We start from the raw sequence: 16,997 nt of genomic DNA on the forward strand, positions 1-16,997 counted from the left end.
ACAACAATTTCAATGCGTTCCCTTGTACTTAATAATGGACCAATCACTTGTCCATTGCCTTCTATCATACAGTGGCCCAAAAAGTATTTGGACACTTCAACCATTTAACTACTGGTGAACATTCATGAACTTCTTGAGGTTACTTCATGAAATGTTTAATTTTTTTTTTTTTTTTATCAGAGAAAAACACTTTTAGCACAACTTCAAACTGATTGTAGACTCTGTGTGGAGAAAGACTGTAGAGGAATTCCAACCAGACTGCACTAAGGCTACTGTAAAGCACAGAGTTTGAAACATTAAAGTCTGGGGCTGTTTCTCTTACAGTGGTGTCAGTAAGCTTGTGTTCAGGAAATTCTGGATGCAAACCTGCAGAAGTCTGCAAAAAGCAGCTCAAACGATAATGATCTGAAACAGAAAAGCGCCCTTTGAAAGGAAATAAAATGACAGTCTGTTCAAAATAAATGAGACTCAGATTGACATTTTGTTTCCTAACATATCAACCTTAATGTATTTTTAAGCAACGCACAAATGACCAAATACTTATTGGGGCCACAAAATTACTGTCCATGGTAATCAACTGATGCGGCAGATAGAAAATCAGTTTGAAAAATGCTGGTGAATTCCACTGAAGGTTTACAGTAAGAAATCTAAAACTGATGCTAATGTTGGTGCAAAATCAGAGTTAGTTCTTCTTTGTCCATCACGAGGAGCAAGTAAACATGTGTAAATATGTCAGCTGCCTTGTGACAATGACGGATGCTAAATAAGCACAAGGCAGTTTGTAGCACACTACAAGGTGTGAAGTCACCAGCAGTTCAAGAGGACATTCAGCTACAGTATCTGTCTCACATTAGAAACAAGGAGCCACTACTATCAGCTTAAAGCAAAGAGCTTTAATTTGACATCTTACATGATTTTTAATTACAGGTTTGCTTTTAAACCATGACAAGTGAGGGCACATATGCATTTACATCACAAGGTTTGAACATCCTCAGCCAAATTACATGTTTTGTTGATTTTCTGTAAATGAGTGTAAATGAGTACACATCCTCTACAGAGAACAGCTTAAATATGGGATTTTTTCTGCACATTTTAATACACAGTTACTGTTTATTTTCTGAGTTTGGAAAAAATAAAATATTAAATGTGCCGCATTTTAAGCTTTACATTTTTTCCCAATATGTTAAATACAACAAACAAAAAGTGTGTATTAGAATGTGCAGAAAAATGACATATTTAAGGTTGTTCGCTGTAGATAATGTATACTCATTTACACTCATTTACAGAAAATCAACAAAATGGAATTTGACCGAGGGTGTCCAAACTTTAATTTACAATAATTTGTCCCATAGAATATATTTGCAATGGCAAACTGTGACTATTAGAGCTAGGCCTTTAATTTAGGCCATAAATGTCAATAAAACATCTTTTTCAGAGAATTCATTAGGCTTTCTCTGAAGGCCAAAAAGGCTCTAAATGATCTCCTCTGTATATTAGACAATTATTTTTCGATATAGGGACTAAGTCCAACCTTAAAGCTTACCAACTTCTCAAATTTTAACCACAGTAACTAAAAATAAATGTTTTTGCCCTTTACTTTAGTAATATTGAATGTATCTTTCATTTAAAATCACTTTTCAAAATTAACTGTTTGCCCTGTTTCTCTTTGGGTTTTCTAGAAAGACTGAATATTGTTGTCCTGAAAATGTATGAAAACAAACACATACACATAAACACACTCACACACGCACTGCGTGGCAGACAGTCGGGGCGCGGCTCATCTGTGTGAAGCCAGCTGGCTGCAGGGTCTCCGTGAGCTGAGTACTCGTCCCCCGCTGAGTGCAATTGAGAATCTAAACCTGCTTTAACTCCTCACACAGCCCTCAGCCAGCCTGGCAGACACTGTCAATCTATAGCACTACAACACTATCCACTAGCCACAGTGGCAAGAGAACCCCCCTCGCACCCCCCCACCACACACACAGACACACACACAGACACACACACACACACACACACACGCTGCATACACACACAAAAATCTTACAGCATTCATCCAATTACAGTAACCACTTTTTGCCTTTTCATATTAACCCACAATAACTCACATTCCACTAATGTGAATGTTTCAGTTGATCTTGTCTTCTGCACTTTATGTCCTGTCTGTCCTATAATGCCCCATATTTTCTGTTACTGTTGCACCTAAATTTCTCTTTGGGGATCAATAAAAAAAAGTCAATCAATAAATCAATCAATTTCTATCTATCTGTCTGTCTATCTATTTATCTATCTATCTATCTATCTATCTACCTATCTATCTATCTATCTACTAGGCTTGTGATACAGTGGTGTCTGGTCAATATAATTTTTAATACAGTAGAAATAATGAGTGCCTGGCGATTTGTCTTACGTTAACATTAATGTTTTCATTTTCAGTGTATTAGAGCATTCAACGCTAGAAAAGAACAATATTTAAGAATAATGTGCTAGCCACAAGCTAACACATGCTTTTGAGGGGTGTGCTTTTCCTCCCTGCGTTTCAGCTAAAAAGCAGCAATACTGTCAGAGAAGGGAGAGTCTGCCCTCCTTGTAGCCCTGCTTGTTTAATGTTTATTACACATCGTAAAATATAATCAGCATTAAAATTTGTTATTTGCTCCAGTCTGTTTTTTTTAGTAAAATCCCATCAAAACATTGAAAACATGCTGCATTAAGAATATGAGGAGAAATTAAGTTCCTTCAAAATGTTTCTTGTTCAATCAGGAACAGATTTAATTGACTGAAATCTCAGATGTTGCTTTAGTATCAGTCAATTTAACACTTTTGGCACTGCATCTATCTGTCTATTCACACCTACTGTACACTCACAAACACTCAGCAGTTCATACAGCAGGTCTTCTTTTCCTCTGCCCTCCACACTGCACATACCCACACTCTGTTCCTGAAAACACCCTATTCCTGAAAAGAACTGCAGGTGCCAGTGGCCCGTTTTGGAAGCGGTAGCTAAATGGAGTGCTAAATCTGACAGCCAGCGAAATGTTGCACGGGGCGTCTGCACGCGAGCAGAGCTGACTGACATGGTCAAAGATGGGCATCCGGAGAGCCACGCGTAATTGGTGGTGATGGGAACGGACACAAGCCACATGAGGCCAACGACAAAGGGCTGCTATCGCCACCAACAAAGGGCCGGCAGGAGGCCCGGCCATATGCGCCAGGGCAGGGCAGCTTCAAAGGCAGCCAGAGCGGCGCTACTGTCCAATTTCACACCCAGAGAGCCCTTCCAAAAATAATAGTTCAGTGTATCATTATCCCTCATCCAGGACGCGCTCCCAAGTTGAGGATCCAAGCAATCAGGGAGCGAGAACACTAAAGAAGAGGCATTTATTGAGCTGGATGCAGCTAGAGTTACAAATGGTATATACACCTGAGCAGTACTCTGCTCTCTTATGGAAACATACTGCTTGGCCATATAGGATTTTTATGAAAAGTCTTCAATTCAATTCAATTCAATTCAGAAAGTATTCCGTACTTTTTCCCTTCTAAGGTTATGAACTCACCACCAGATTTTGGTTTGTTTTTCACAAACTGTAGTATTCAGTTCCCCCTAGTGGCCTTAGCCAGAATGAACAGCTCATTTGATTTAAAATGCATCTAATTATAAAAACAGTTCACATTCATAGGTAATAACCAAGTATGCCTCCTTAATCTTTAATTTCATTTCAGTTATATGCATAATTTTTAAATAAAACAAGCTGTTATCTGCAACACGCAGAAAGGATGGTCATGGCTGGCATGGTATATTTGACATTTGGCATGGCATTTTCCACTGCATGAATAATTAGTGCGATTCATGTCTTAGGTGTTTGGACCCCTGTGTGGATCATCAAGACCATTCGCATGATGATGGCATAATACACTTCTAAAAATACAGGTTTCTTAATGGTTCTCGGCTTGGACATACGGTTCTAGGAAACACCTTTAACTGATATACACTACTGGGCAAAAATCAGAAACCCTGTACTTATTCAATTTAAAGTCAAGATGGCCATTAAGTACAAGATATTCCTGTTATGAATAACACATCATATAATGGCACATAGGCCTCAACAACTGAACATATTTCCAAAGTTTTCAGTATTTAGTGTTTCCAGCCTTTGACTTTAAAACAACTTCCATTCTGTTTGTGATACTCGCTTTCAGTTTTTCAAAGAAATCTGCAAGGATATTGTTCCATGCTTCCAGAGTTCAGTGGTTGCATTTTCTGCTTCTTATGATCCAAGTAATCCCAAACAAATTCACTGATGTTGAGGTCTGGACTCTGCGGTGGACAGTCCATTGTTCTGAGAACACCAACTACTGCTGTATTTCATTTGCTTTTTTTTCTTTTTTGTCTATTTCCTTTTCTCTGTAATGGCCTCTTGACAGCTACACATTCTTTCAGACTCATAGTGTTGAGTTGTCCTCTCACAGTGGTAGGATGGACAGAAACACCTGTGGATTTCTAGGTGGAGTTCGATTTTCTCCTCTTTTAAAGATAAGAGCTCCTGTTAAGTACTAATGGTAACAGTTTTGGTGGTGTACCAGGTCTTGCATGGTTGCTATGAGTCCAATTTTCTCTGTAACTTTTAAACAATTTTTGAACTAGGTTTGGAAATTCATTCACTTATTTTTCTTTGACTTTGTCCTTCCTTAAACAACTGAATTATCTTATATCTAATCTCCTCAGAAATATCTCAAATATCACCTGAAAAACTGCACTTATTAGCTGCTTTAACTAGACTTTAAATACATCAAGAGTGGTCTTTACACAGTGTTGTAGAACCTTCACTGTAGGTGGAGGTTCTTTAAACCTTAACACTTACACATCTCATTTACAGAAATGGCTGTTTACAGAACTGTCCATGTCTCATGGCTTAAAAACAAACATTAAGTTATTTAAAATGATTAATGAGACCACTGACTGTCACTGTCCCTATTGACTGCATTTCCAGGCAGTCAATGTCAATATGATATCTTGGTGTGAAAACATCTAATAAAGGTCCTTCACATTTTTACATTGCCTTATAGTCTAATTAGACCAGTGTAATGAAATTTGTGGCTTTAAAAGGATGCTCTGGTGGGCATGGGCTAAACCCCTAATCATCCCGGGACCTCATTCAGACAAAATGAAGTGATAAGGAAGTGCAGAATGTGGAATTCATTTGATGCTCATCATTCTACAGTTCAGGTTTGTGTCCAAGGCCAATGTCAATGTGGTATCTTACTGGTGCAAAAATAAATTGATAAAAGTGCTTCACATCTTCATATTGCCTCATAATTTGTGTAGACCAGTGTAATAAAATGTGTGGCTTTTAAATGATGCTTTGGCTAAACCCCTAATCATCCCCAGGCCTCATTCAGAAAAAAAAGGTGACAAGGAAGTGCAGAATGTGGCATTCACTTGGTGCTCATCATTCAAAGATCTTGGCCCTTTTCATTCTACAGTTCAAGTTTGTGTCCAAGGCCAGGGTCAGTGAGAATGTAACTGGCTATGGTACTGCAAGGGCCCAAATGTAGGCCAACACTTCCGTTCTTTGCTTTCATAACTACATAACTAACATAATAGTTACATAAACATCATAGGAAACGCATAATAGAACACGGAATTGCTGAACATAAATAAGCAAACAGGGTTGAGGTGTAATGGACTACAGGCGTTCAGAATACATATTCATAATAAAGAAATTAAGTATCTGTCTTCAATCCATACTACATTTTGAAAAGGCGGTATTCATAATACAGTTACTTTTTAAAATTTGAAGAGAATACTTTTAGAATACTTACCCACTGCATTAAAAAGTACAATCTTTAAAAGAAAGACCACCAGTCCTGTAGGATGGATTGTTGCAAATAGATGGATTAGATGGATTCAAAGAGGAATTCAACAAACAACTTCTCTTGCTAAAGCCTGAGTAGCTTCATAAATCAGTTCTTTTGAGGGATGATCAAACTGATAATCTCCTCAGCAGTGGATATGTTCACAAGTATGTTCACTAAGTTTAGAATTGCTGTTGTGCTACGATTATGATATGATAAACAAATTTTTCATTAAACAGATTAACCAGTAAAAGAGAGGAACAGTGTAAACTAGAAAGGGAAAGTGTGAATGAACTTTAAGTTGGCTTGACAGAGCCAGCTAATAATGCAAACGTTAAAGCACTGTTGGTGCTAGCACACTTCTATGATGGCAACATAAAAGAAGTCTGGCTGGCTGTAGTGGAATAAGAGATAGAGATATAGCCATTATATATTATATAGGTGGAATGACTCAGTTTCAGGATGTTGAGTATTCCCCCATTCATTCCTACTGAAATCAATTGTGTCTGAACCAAGGCTGTCAGAGCATAGTAAGTTAAATCGAACAAGCAACCCATTCGGGTATAGGCTACACAATTGTGCAGAGATGGTTCTACCTTGAAAGCTGTAAGAGTAGCACTGCAAAGTTTTGACCACAGAATTATAATATGAAAAAGAAAACGAAGAACAGCGAGTTGGCTTTTTCAAGTCAACTTAATTATCATTCGGGTGAGTCATTCTCAAAAATATGCGATCAAAAATTCAGGATTATGCACTGTTTTGCAAGTAATTTTGAAAGTAACTGCCATAAACAACTGGCTACAAGTATCTCAGAAAACTGTGAAGTCATTATTTATGGTAGTTAAATGTAGTTGGGGACTGAACCTTATTTAGTCTCTTTTTGTCTTTTGTTTGTTTCATATACAACTAAAGTTCAAGGATAACGACAATGTAATATGTTAAATTAAAAATATGTGCAGGCGAGGATTTCAACATTTAATATATTTTTTTTACTTGATTTAAAAAAAAACAACTAAGCAAGTTGACCTTTTTTACCTTGCTAGTTCATGTCATTAGTCATAATAAGCATGGTTCATCATTACATACCATTTAAAAGGTTTTTATATAATCTTTGATCAAAGTGTAGCGACTTATGCTTGCCTTGAAAACATCTCATGATTTTGAATACACCACCATTCAGCAGCAGGCAGAAAAATAATATTGATCAAAAATATACTATCTCTCCCACCACCCACACACAGCATTAAGAGAAAATTCTCAGCTAGCTTAAAGACCCTCCTTGAAACCTTGTTTCACTCAGAAATACACCACAGCATGGAAAGAAAATTCATTGTTTTTCATTATTATATTTATATATATAAATATAATAATGAAAAACAATGAATTTTCTTTCATTGTTATATTCATTATTATATTTCTGACTTTAATACCATGATGACATTTTTGGACTAGATTGTCACACCATGAAAGTGGTACAACATCCCTACAACAGTAACATCTCTGGTTCTGGTAAGCTGGCATGTAGCATTACGTTCTAATACAAGTGCTATCAAGTCATATGTTGACCTTTGAACTTCCAGATTGGCTGTTAAACAAAAAAGACCTGTGAAATGCTGCTATGCAACCAATGAATTACTTTAGATTATGTGTTTATTTAGATTTAGTAATAAATAAATACAGTTACACTTAAAAAAAAAGATCAAGACTTCTTTAAGTCAACTATTTTCTTGGCATTAAAAGTACTCCCTTTTTGGGCATCTAGAGCAGTCACTTTCACTCATGGACACAAACACTGCGTAGCGTATGTGGCGTAAGCACTCTCAAAATGATTTGCCTCCCGGGCCGTTTTTTGAAGCTCTGGCTGCACCGTCTTATCATGTATAATTCCCTCCAAATCAGTTTCACCCTGACCTCCCTCCCCTCCTGAACAAACAGAAAAAGGTCAAATCTCTGAGAAGTGACTTTCATGCATGTCTCATGCTGGGTCGTCACTTTCAATATCCAAAAACCTTTTCTGTCACAGAGCCATCAGCACTTTATACACGCTCAGGCACAGCATAGCACTCCAGCAACTTTTTTTGCCATCTTCAAATTCACAGAAGGTTCGCTCTGGGTGGGTTAAATTAATCACAGTGAGAAAACTACATGGGACTATGTTTTAACGCATGGAAACAAGTGATTCCTTTCCTTTCCTTTTTTTTTTTTTAATTTGCCCAAAGATCAATGTTTAGAATTGACTCCTTCACAGTAGTCATAAAATGCAATTTACACCTGTTTTGGAGGAAGTTTCTCAGTTGAGCTAAAATTCGATAAAATTGATGAAATAAACTTTGATGGAAATGTGTATGACCTACAAAACTGGAAGTGAAATGAGTTTTCGTCCTTGTAGGTGAGCAAGCAAGTCGACATATATAAAAGTAGGGTTTTTATGTGTTTGAATGCAGTTTTTGTTGTGGCAGTTGTACAGAATTGTTTGCTATAAAGAAAGCTGCAGTTATGCTGTATGTTTTGTCTTTGTGAAGACGTGAATTGTTTTCACAGCAAGGGATTCTTATCCCTCCCCTTTCACCCCTTATAGCTCACTAGCAGCTCAACACACTCACAATGTAGAGCCAACAGTGTCCTAGTTAAAGCTGCCCTATGTCAGATTCTTTGTTAAAATTGAAAGAAGTATCATTACTGAGTCAGAAGGAAAAAATGGTGGCAGGGGCTTACGAAGCACAGTTGATGTTGCACAAAATTTTCTGCATGCAATTACACATTTGCATCAGAGAGGTCTTCAGAAGTGTTTCTTTTGATTTTATTAATTAAAAATATCTGAACTAATTTCCATTCCACTGGTGGAATGGCCACTCTGGGCCTGCAAAAAAAGGCTACCCGGTAAGAAAGACACTGTGTTTCCTATGATATTCTTAAAAATAAAGGTGCAAAAAGGGTTATTTGGGACGATGCCATAGAAGAAACTTTTTTGGTTCCCTAAAGAACCTTTGAATGTGTGGCTGTTTAGAGAGTCCTTTTGGTAATGCAATGTGCAAGTGATCTTTTTTTTTTTTTTGTTTAATTTAAAGACCCTCCGCATAGATACGTTATATATCAATTAAGTTGTTTTTTTCTCTTCCAAGCCAAAAACCATTCAGAAACCTTTATTTTTAAGAATGTATAATCACACATCATCATGCACTTGGAGGCAAAAGGACATCTAACCATATTAAAAACAGTGAACGTAACAATTTGATATTGAAACACCCTATTCTTGAGATTGTTGACTCAACTGTTTGAGTCTAAAGGCCATCAGAGAGAGGGAAAACTTCCCTACTGTGCGTGCAAAACAACAGTGTCATTTCGTTTTGCGGAGCGATGAAAGTGGAGAACTCTGCACTGCAGATTAATGGAGCGTGAAATCCAGCACTGATCTGCAGGGTGTTAACTCGCAGGTGTCTACACAGGGCCCGCGTGGTGTGACTTAAGTATGTCCTATCATAACCGCATGTGACTGGTGACGATTAGTGACCTTTCGCTGGTCTAAAGCCATCCACTTCAATTACAGCAGACCGGGCCAGATCCTGAAGGAAGCAATGCATAAACCAGCAGTGACCATGCCAGACTGTAACTGTAGCTACTGTAAATTACGCTAACTTGTGTGCACATGGCACTTGGCTAGTCTCATCCATACAGAGCTTTTTTTTTTCTTTTCTTTTCTCTGTAGTGTACAGTATTACCACTAGAGGTAGACATTTTACTTTCCTGAAGAGGTTTTACTTGCACTATAATTCTGCAATGTCCACTTTTTCATTGAGTGTGCGGTGGAATATGAAAGATCTTGCAAAGTGTGTGGTGGTATAATGTAGTGAATCAAAAGTAATCTAGGTGACATAGATAGCATAGATAATGTACTTGTTTTTATTTTAAAGTGACTAAAGAAAACAATTAAAGACGTCTGACTATGAAATACTCCAATAATGAGCATATTTCAACGTCAGTTAGAATTGTGCAATGGTTGTGTTTCTCACAGTTTCCTTCACTGACAGTCACCTGATTCTGCGGGATTTCATTTTTCAGATGCAGATCTGAAAAAAACGGACCCCACAGATATTATCAGAGCCCTAATTACTCCTCTAAAATCTAACTAGATTGAGTAACTTTCACATGCAGCAGGGTGCATACAGTTTCTTTTACTAAAACACCTTGACCAATACTTTTGCAGCCTTTTTGCCTGATTTTATCACTATCACATATATTTAAACATGCATAAGGCAACGTTTGGTGCACATTGCAGATAATAATCTTCCCCTTACCCTTCCTCATGTTTTGTTCAGTGGAAGCATGCACCTTTACCTCAACATCCTCAGTCTAAGTGGGTCAAAAATACCAGTTAGCTTGTGGTCTTTGGGCAAGAAATAATCTGATATTCTCATAAAACTAACAAAACTGAAAAGCACGGAGATTGAGATGTCATTGCTTTCAAAGTGTACACTATGCCAGGGCGGTGAGCATAGTCAGATATGACTTTGAAAATAACATCTCTGACATTTACTTTGGGCGTCCCCCTATGACTACATTTTTAAAAGTAATCAGGCCTAAAGATGAGCAAAACCAAACTGGAACTGAACATGATTTGCTGATATTCACTCATGCAAGACACATTCTGAGTAAAAAAGCTTAAGGGCAAGCGGTAAAGTCTTTGCCATGGTTTGTCTTCAGAAAGCAGAGCAGGGGTGGGCTTGTGCCATCATCACTCAACAAAGACTCTCACCAACACATCTTGTACTCATTTCACCAATCTCAAGCACTGAGAGGAACATCTCGTCATGCACTGTCAGATCCTCCTGCCCTACTGAATTAACCGTAAGTAGTTTGAAGCTGTTTTTCTGATCTGAGGTGCTATTTGCTTATTGGGACCATTACAGATAATCACAGTGCCTACAAATGATGAAACTGCTGCTATTTACACTGTATTATTTTCACTGTTCATTCTCAAATTGTGGCACATTTCCTTAAAATTCCAAGCAACCATCTGACAAATATGGTGTTAAACCAGGTCAACCAACTTTTTTTTCTTTGTTTTTTACAGGACAATGGCCACTCAAGCTTTTTTGGTTTCTTCTTCTGCAATTCCAAGCGAAAGCATTCCTCACCAAACCTGCAACGTGTTCACATACAAGGAGGCGGCTCGGGTCCTTTTTCCCACCTTCTACATCATCGTACTTGTCATTAGTGTCTCAGGCAACAGCCTGGTCTTGTACATTACTTGCCAGAAAAAGCAGAAGTTCAACTCCACATCGCTGTACCTGATCAACCTGGCAATCTCTGACACCCTCTTCACTCTTGCTCTGCCTGGTAGGATTACCTATGACATCCTTGGTTTCGACTGGCCCTTTGAAGAAGCCCTCTGCAGGCTGACTGCCATGATCTTCTATTCCAACACATACGCTGGCATCGCTTTCATGACCTGCATCAGCATAGACCGCTACCTGGCCATGGTACACCCACGCAGGTGCCTGAGGCTCAGGAATGTGAAAGTGGTGCGAGGCATCTGTGTCCTGGTCTGGGTAATTGTTCTTCTGAAGACATCTCCTCTGCTCTTCAGAACCATGATGAAGAAGTGGGATGAGCATCGCACATGCATGGAGTACTCCAGTTTGAATGAATCTCCAAAGATGCCATATGTGCTTCTGTTTACCTGTGCCACTGGGTTCTGCGTTCCACTGGGACTCATCCTTGGCTGCTACAGCCAGATCAACTCTAAGCTTTCCAGGATGGCCAAGGAGAATCCCATGACCATTGCCATCAGAGAGAGAGAGAACTTCCCTACTGTGCGTGCAAAACAAGTGTTATTTTGTTTTGCTGAGCGCAGGGCCCGCGTGGTGTGACCTAAGTACATCCTATCATAACCGCATGTGACTGGTGACGTTTAGTGACCTTAAATTACGCTAACTTGTGTGCACATGGCACTTGGCTAGTCTCATCGATACAGAGCTTTTTTTCTTTTCTTTTTTTTGTAGTGTACAGTATTACCACTAGAGGTAGACATTTTACTTTCCTGAAGAGGTTTTACTTGCACTATAATTCTGCAATGTCCACTTTTTCATTGAGTGTGCGGTGGAATATGAAAGATCTTGCAAATTGTGTGGTGGTATAATGTAGTGAGTCAAAGGTAATCTAGGTGACATAGATAGCATAGATAATGTACTTGCTTTTATTTTAAAGTGACTAAAGAAAACAATTAAAGACGTCTGACTATGAAATACTCCAATAATGAGCATATTTCAACGTCAGTTAGAATTGTGCAGTGGTCGGGTTTCTCACAGTTTCCTTCACTGACAGTCACTTGATTCTGCGGGATTTCATTTTTCAGATGCAGATCTGAAAAAAACGGACCCCATTATCAGAGCCCTAATTACTCCTCTAAAATCTAACTAGATTGAGTAACTTTCCTCAGAATTTTCCTTAGCCTTTTTGCCTGATTTTATCAAGGTGATCAGGCCTAAAGATGAGCAAAACCAAACTGGAACTGAACATGATTTGCTGATATTCACTCATGCAAGACACATTCTGAGTAAAAAAGCTTAAGGGCAAGCGGTAAAGTCTTTGCCATGGTTTGTCTTCAGAAAGCAGAGCAGGGGTGGGCTTGTGCCATCATCACTCAAATAAGACTCTCACCAACACATCTTGTACTCATTTCACCAATCTCAAGCACTGAGAGGAACACCTCGTCATGCACTGTCAGATCCTTCTGCCCTACTGAATTAACCATAAGTAGTTTGAAGCCGTTTTTCTGATCTGAGGTGCTATTTGCTTATTGGGACCATTACAGATAATCACAGTGCCTGCAAATTCTGCAAATGATGAAACTGCTGCTATTCACACTGTATTATTTTCATTATTCATTCTCAAATTATGGCACATTTCCTTGAGATTCCGAGCAACCATCTGACAAATATGGTGTTAAACTTTTTTTTTCTTTGTTTTTTCAGGACAATGGCCACTCAAGCTTCTTTGGTTTCTTCTTCTGCAATTCCAAGCGAAAGCATTCCCAACCAAACCTGCAACGTGTTCACATACAAGGAGGCGGTTGGGTCCTTTTTCCCACCTTCTACATCATCGTACTTGTCATTAGTGTCTCAGGCAACAGCCTGGTCTTGTACATTACTTGCCAGAAAAAGCAGAAGTTCAACTCCACATCGCTGTACCTGATCAACCTGGCAATCTCTGACACCCTCTTCACTCTTGCTCTGCCTGGTAGGATTACCTACGACATCCTTGGTTTCGACTGGCCCTTTGAAGAAGCCCTCTGCAGGCTGACTGCCATGATCTTCTATTCCATCACATACGCTGGCATCGCTTTCATGACCTGCATCAGCATAGACCGCTACTTGGCCATGGTACAACCACACAGGTGCCTGAGGCTCAGGAATGTGAAAGTGGTGCGAGGCATCTGTGTCCTGGTCTGGGTAATTGTCCTTCTGGAGACATCTCCTCTGCTCTTCAGGACCATGATGAAGAAGTGGGATGAGCATCGCACATGCATGGAGTACTCCAGTTTGGATGAATCTCCAAAGATGCCATATGTGCTTCTGTTTGCCTGTGCCACTGGGTTCTGCGTTCCACTGGGACTCATCCTTGGCTGCTACAGCCAGATCAACTCTAAGCTTTCCAGGATGGCCAAGGAGAATCCCATGACCATTGCCATCAGAGAGAGGGAGAACTTCCCTACTGTGCGTGCAAAACAACAGTGTCATTTTTTTTTTTTGTGGAGTGATGAAAGTGGAGAGATCTTTAACTCTGCACTGCAGATTAATGGAGCATGAAATCCAGCACTGATCTGCAGGGTGTTAACTCGCAGGTGTCTACACAGGGCCCGCGTGGTGTGACCTAAGTATGTCCTATCATAACTGCATGTGACTGGTGATGATTAGTGACCTTAAATTCCACTAACTTGTGTGCACATGGCACTTGGCTAGTCTCATCCATACAGAGCTTTTTTTCTTTTCTTTTTTTGTAGTGTACAGTATTACCACTAGAGGTAGACATTTTACTTTCCTGAAGAGGTTTTACTTGCACTATAATTCTGCAATGTCCACTTTTTCATTGAGTGTGCGGTGGAATATGAAAGATCTTGCAAAGTGTGTGGTGGTATAATGTAGTGAATCAAAAGTAATCTAGGTGACATAGATAGCATAGATAATGTACGTTTTTATTTTAAAGTGACTAAAGAAAACAATTAAAGACGTCTGACTATGAAATACTTTAATAATGAGCATATTTCAACGTCAGTTAGAATTGTGCAATGGTTGTGTTTCTCACAGTTTCCTTCACTGACAGTCACCTGATTCTGCGGGATTTCATTTTTCAGATGCAGATCTGAAAAAAACAGACCCCATAGATATTATCAGAGCCCTAATTACTCCTCTAAAATCTAACTAGATTGAGTAACTTTCCTCAGAATCACATGCAGCAGGATGCATACAGTTTCTTTTACCTAAAACACATTGACCAATACTTTTGCAGCCTTTTTGCCTGATTTTTTCACTATCACATATATTTAAACATGTATAAGGCAACGTTTGGTGCACATTGCAGATAATAATCTTTTGTGGTAAACACTTCCTCATGTTTTGTTCAGTGGAAGCATGCACCTTTACCTCAACATCCTCAGTCTAAGTGGGTCAAAAATACCAGTTAGCTTGTGGTCTTTGGGCAAGAAATAATCTGATATTCTCATAAAACTAACAAAACTGAAAAGCACGGAGATTGAGATGTCATTGCTCTCAAAGTGTACACTATGCCAGGGCGGTGAGCATAGTCAGATATGACTTTGAAAATAACATCTCTGACATTTACTTTGGGCGTCCCCCTATGACTACATTTTTAAAGGTAACCAGGCCTGAGCAAAACCAAACTGGAACTGAACATGATTTGCTGATATTCACTCATGTAAGACACATTCTGAGTAAAAAAGCTTAAGGGCAAGTCTTTGCCATGGTTTGTCTTCAGTAAGCAGAGCAGGGGTGGGCTTGTGCCATCATCACTCAACAAAGACTCTCACCAACACATCTTGTACTCATTTCACCAATCTCAAGCACTGAGAGGAACATCTCGTCATGCGCTGTCAGATCTTCCTGCCCTACTGAATTAACCGTAAGTAGTTTGAAGCTGTTTTTCTGATCTGAGGTGCTATTTACTTATTGGGACCATTACAGATAATCACAGTGCCTGCAAATTCTGCAAATGATGAAACTGCTGCTATTCACACTGTATTATTTTCACTGTTCATTTTCAAATTGTGGCACATTCCTTGAAATTCCAAGCAACAATCTGACAAATATGGTGTTAAACCAGGTCAACCAACTTTTTTTTTTCTTTGTTTTTTCAGGACAATGGCCACTCAAGCTTCTTTGGTTTCTTCTTCTGCAATTCCAAGCGAAAGCATTCCCAACCAAACCTGCAACGTGTTCACATACAAGGAGGCGGCTCGGGTCCTTTTTCCCACCTTCTACATCATCGTACTTGTCATTAGTGTCTCAGGCAACAGCCTGGTCTTGTACATTACTTGCCAGAAAAAGCAGAAGTTCAACTCCACATCGCTGTACCTGATCAACCTGGCAATCTCTGACACCCTCTTCACTCTTGCTCTGCCTGGTAGGATTACCTACTACATCCTTGGTTTCGACTGGCCCTTTAAAGAAGCCCTCTGCAGGCTGACTGCCATGATCTTCTATTCCAACACATACGCTGGCATCGCTTTCATGACCTGCATCAGCATAGACCGCTACCTGGCCATGGTACACCCACGCAGGTGCCTGAGGCTCAGGAATGTGAAAGTGGTGCGAGGCATCTGTGTCCTGGTCTGGGTAATTGTCCTTCTGGAGACATCTCCTCTGCTCTTCAGGACCATGATGAAGAAGTGGGATGAGCATCGCACATGCATGGAGTACTCCAGTTTGAATGAATCTCCAAAGATGCCATATGTGCTTCTGTTTGCCTGTGCCACTGGGTTCTGCGTTCCACTGGGACTCATCCTTGGCTGCTACAGCCAGATCAACTCTAAGCTTTCCAGGATGGCCAAGGAGAATCCCATGACCAGCAAGTCAGGGAAGAGCCAACGGGCCAAGAATGTGATACTGCTGATTCTGCTGAGCTTTGTGGTGTGTTTTGGTCCCTACCATATCAACATTATGCAGTTTATGGTGCGCAGCCTTCTCTATGAGCCTTCCTGTGAGGAGAAGAAGGCCTTCAAGATGTCCCTGCAGGTCACAGTGGCCATGATGAATCTGAACTGCTGCCTGGATCCAGTTATCTACTTCTTTGCCATCAAGACATACAAGCAGAGGGTGGTGAGCTTCTTTAAGGGTTATATGCCATCGCTTTCTTCCAAGAGCATGCCAGACAACAGCAGCAGCAACACCTGAGGAGCACTTTTTTGATATACAGAAGCAAAATCAATATCACATTTATGAAATGCAAAATGTTAAAGTAAGACTGAAGAAGGATATTTTTCAGCTGAATTAAAATGAAAACTATGTACTGTTTGATATGACTTGCAGTACAAATCCATGTCGGGAGTCAGCTGACTACACCTCAGCCTATTTTACTTTTCTAAGTGTAGATCTACAGTGTAGATAACTTTGGTTTGTTTGAACATATGTATATTTCATTAACTCCTTTTCCAAAACTGTTTACTAAACTGGCATTGTAGAACTGACAACTATTCTACATTTTGTAAGGGCTTGCATATTTTACCAAGCCACACAGAAAACACAGGCATATTCACTTTGGCCAAATGCCCTATTGCTGGGGTAAATTCCTAACAGTATGTTACCTTTACCTTCCTGTGACTCTATTCACACCTGAAGGCTGAAGGACTCCTCATTTGCAGTCCTAAGTCACAGTTCAAATTTTCTGAAAACGCTTCTCTCGTTTGCTGACCTAACGGAGAAACAATGATCAAGAGTTTTCTAAGTGATGACTGTTTGTTTTACGTGTGGAGCAGTTGGAGCAGTGATGTGCATTGGTTAACACAGATTTTACACCATGCAGATTATCTGATTTTTAAAGAATCTCTTCAGGAAACTGAAGCATGCATAAGATCAGACTGCAGATCATGGCACTACAGCTCCACAACTCACACTCAAATGTGCTGT

General features: G+C 39.5%; 2 protein-coding genes and 1 pseudogene across 2 annotated transcripts; all 3 read left to right on the plus strand.

Annotated features, from left to right (window-relative positions):
- The first annotated feature begins 10,639 nt into the window (after positions 1-10,639).
- On the plus strand, positions 10,640-11,726 carry LOC118809422 (G-protein coupled receptor 183-like). Its single transcript, XM_036572756.1, has 2 exons — positions 10,640-10,701; positions 10,928-11,726. The coding sequence occupies exon 2, from the start codon at positions 10,932-10,934 to the stop codon at positions 11,724-11,726; it is 795 nt and encodes a 264-aa protein (XP_036428649.1). The 5' UTR covers positions 10,640-10,701; positions 10,928-10,931.
- A 952-nt stretch (positions 11,727-12,678) lies between these two features.
- On the plus strand, positions 12,679-13,664 carry LOC118809433 (annotated as a pseudogene).
- A 1,160-nt stretch (positions 13,665-14,824) lies between these two features.
- LOC118814170 (G-protein coupled receptor 183-like) lies at positions 14,825-16,614 on the plus strand. The gene is made up of 2 exons (XM_036579797.1): positions 14,825-14,994; positions 15,230-16,614. Exon 2 carries the CDS (start codon positions 15,234-15,236, stop codon positions 16,263-16,265), a length of 1,032 nt encoding a protein of 343 aa, XP_036435690.1. The 5' UTR covers positions 14,825-14,994; positions 15,230-15,233; the 3' UTR covers positions 16,266-16,614.
- Positions 16,615-16,997: the final 383 nt, after the last annotated feature.

The sequence above is a fragment of the Colossoma macropomum genome, unplaced genomic scaffold (assembly GCF_904425465.1).
Source record: "Colossoma macropomum unplaced genomic scaffold, Colossoma_macropomum, whole genome shotgun sequence".
In the NCBI taxonomy this organism is placed as follows: Eukaryota; Metazoa; Chordata; class Actinopteri; order Characiformes; family Serrasalmidae; genus Colossoma; species Colossoma macropomum.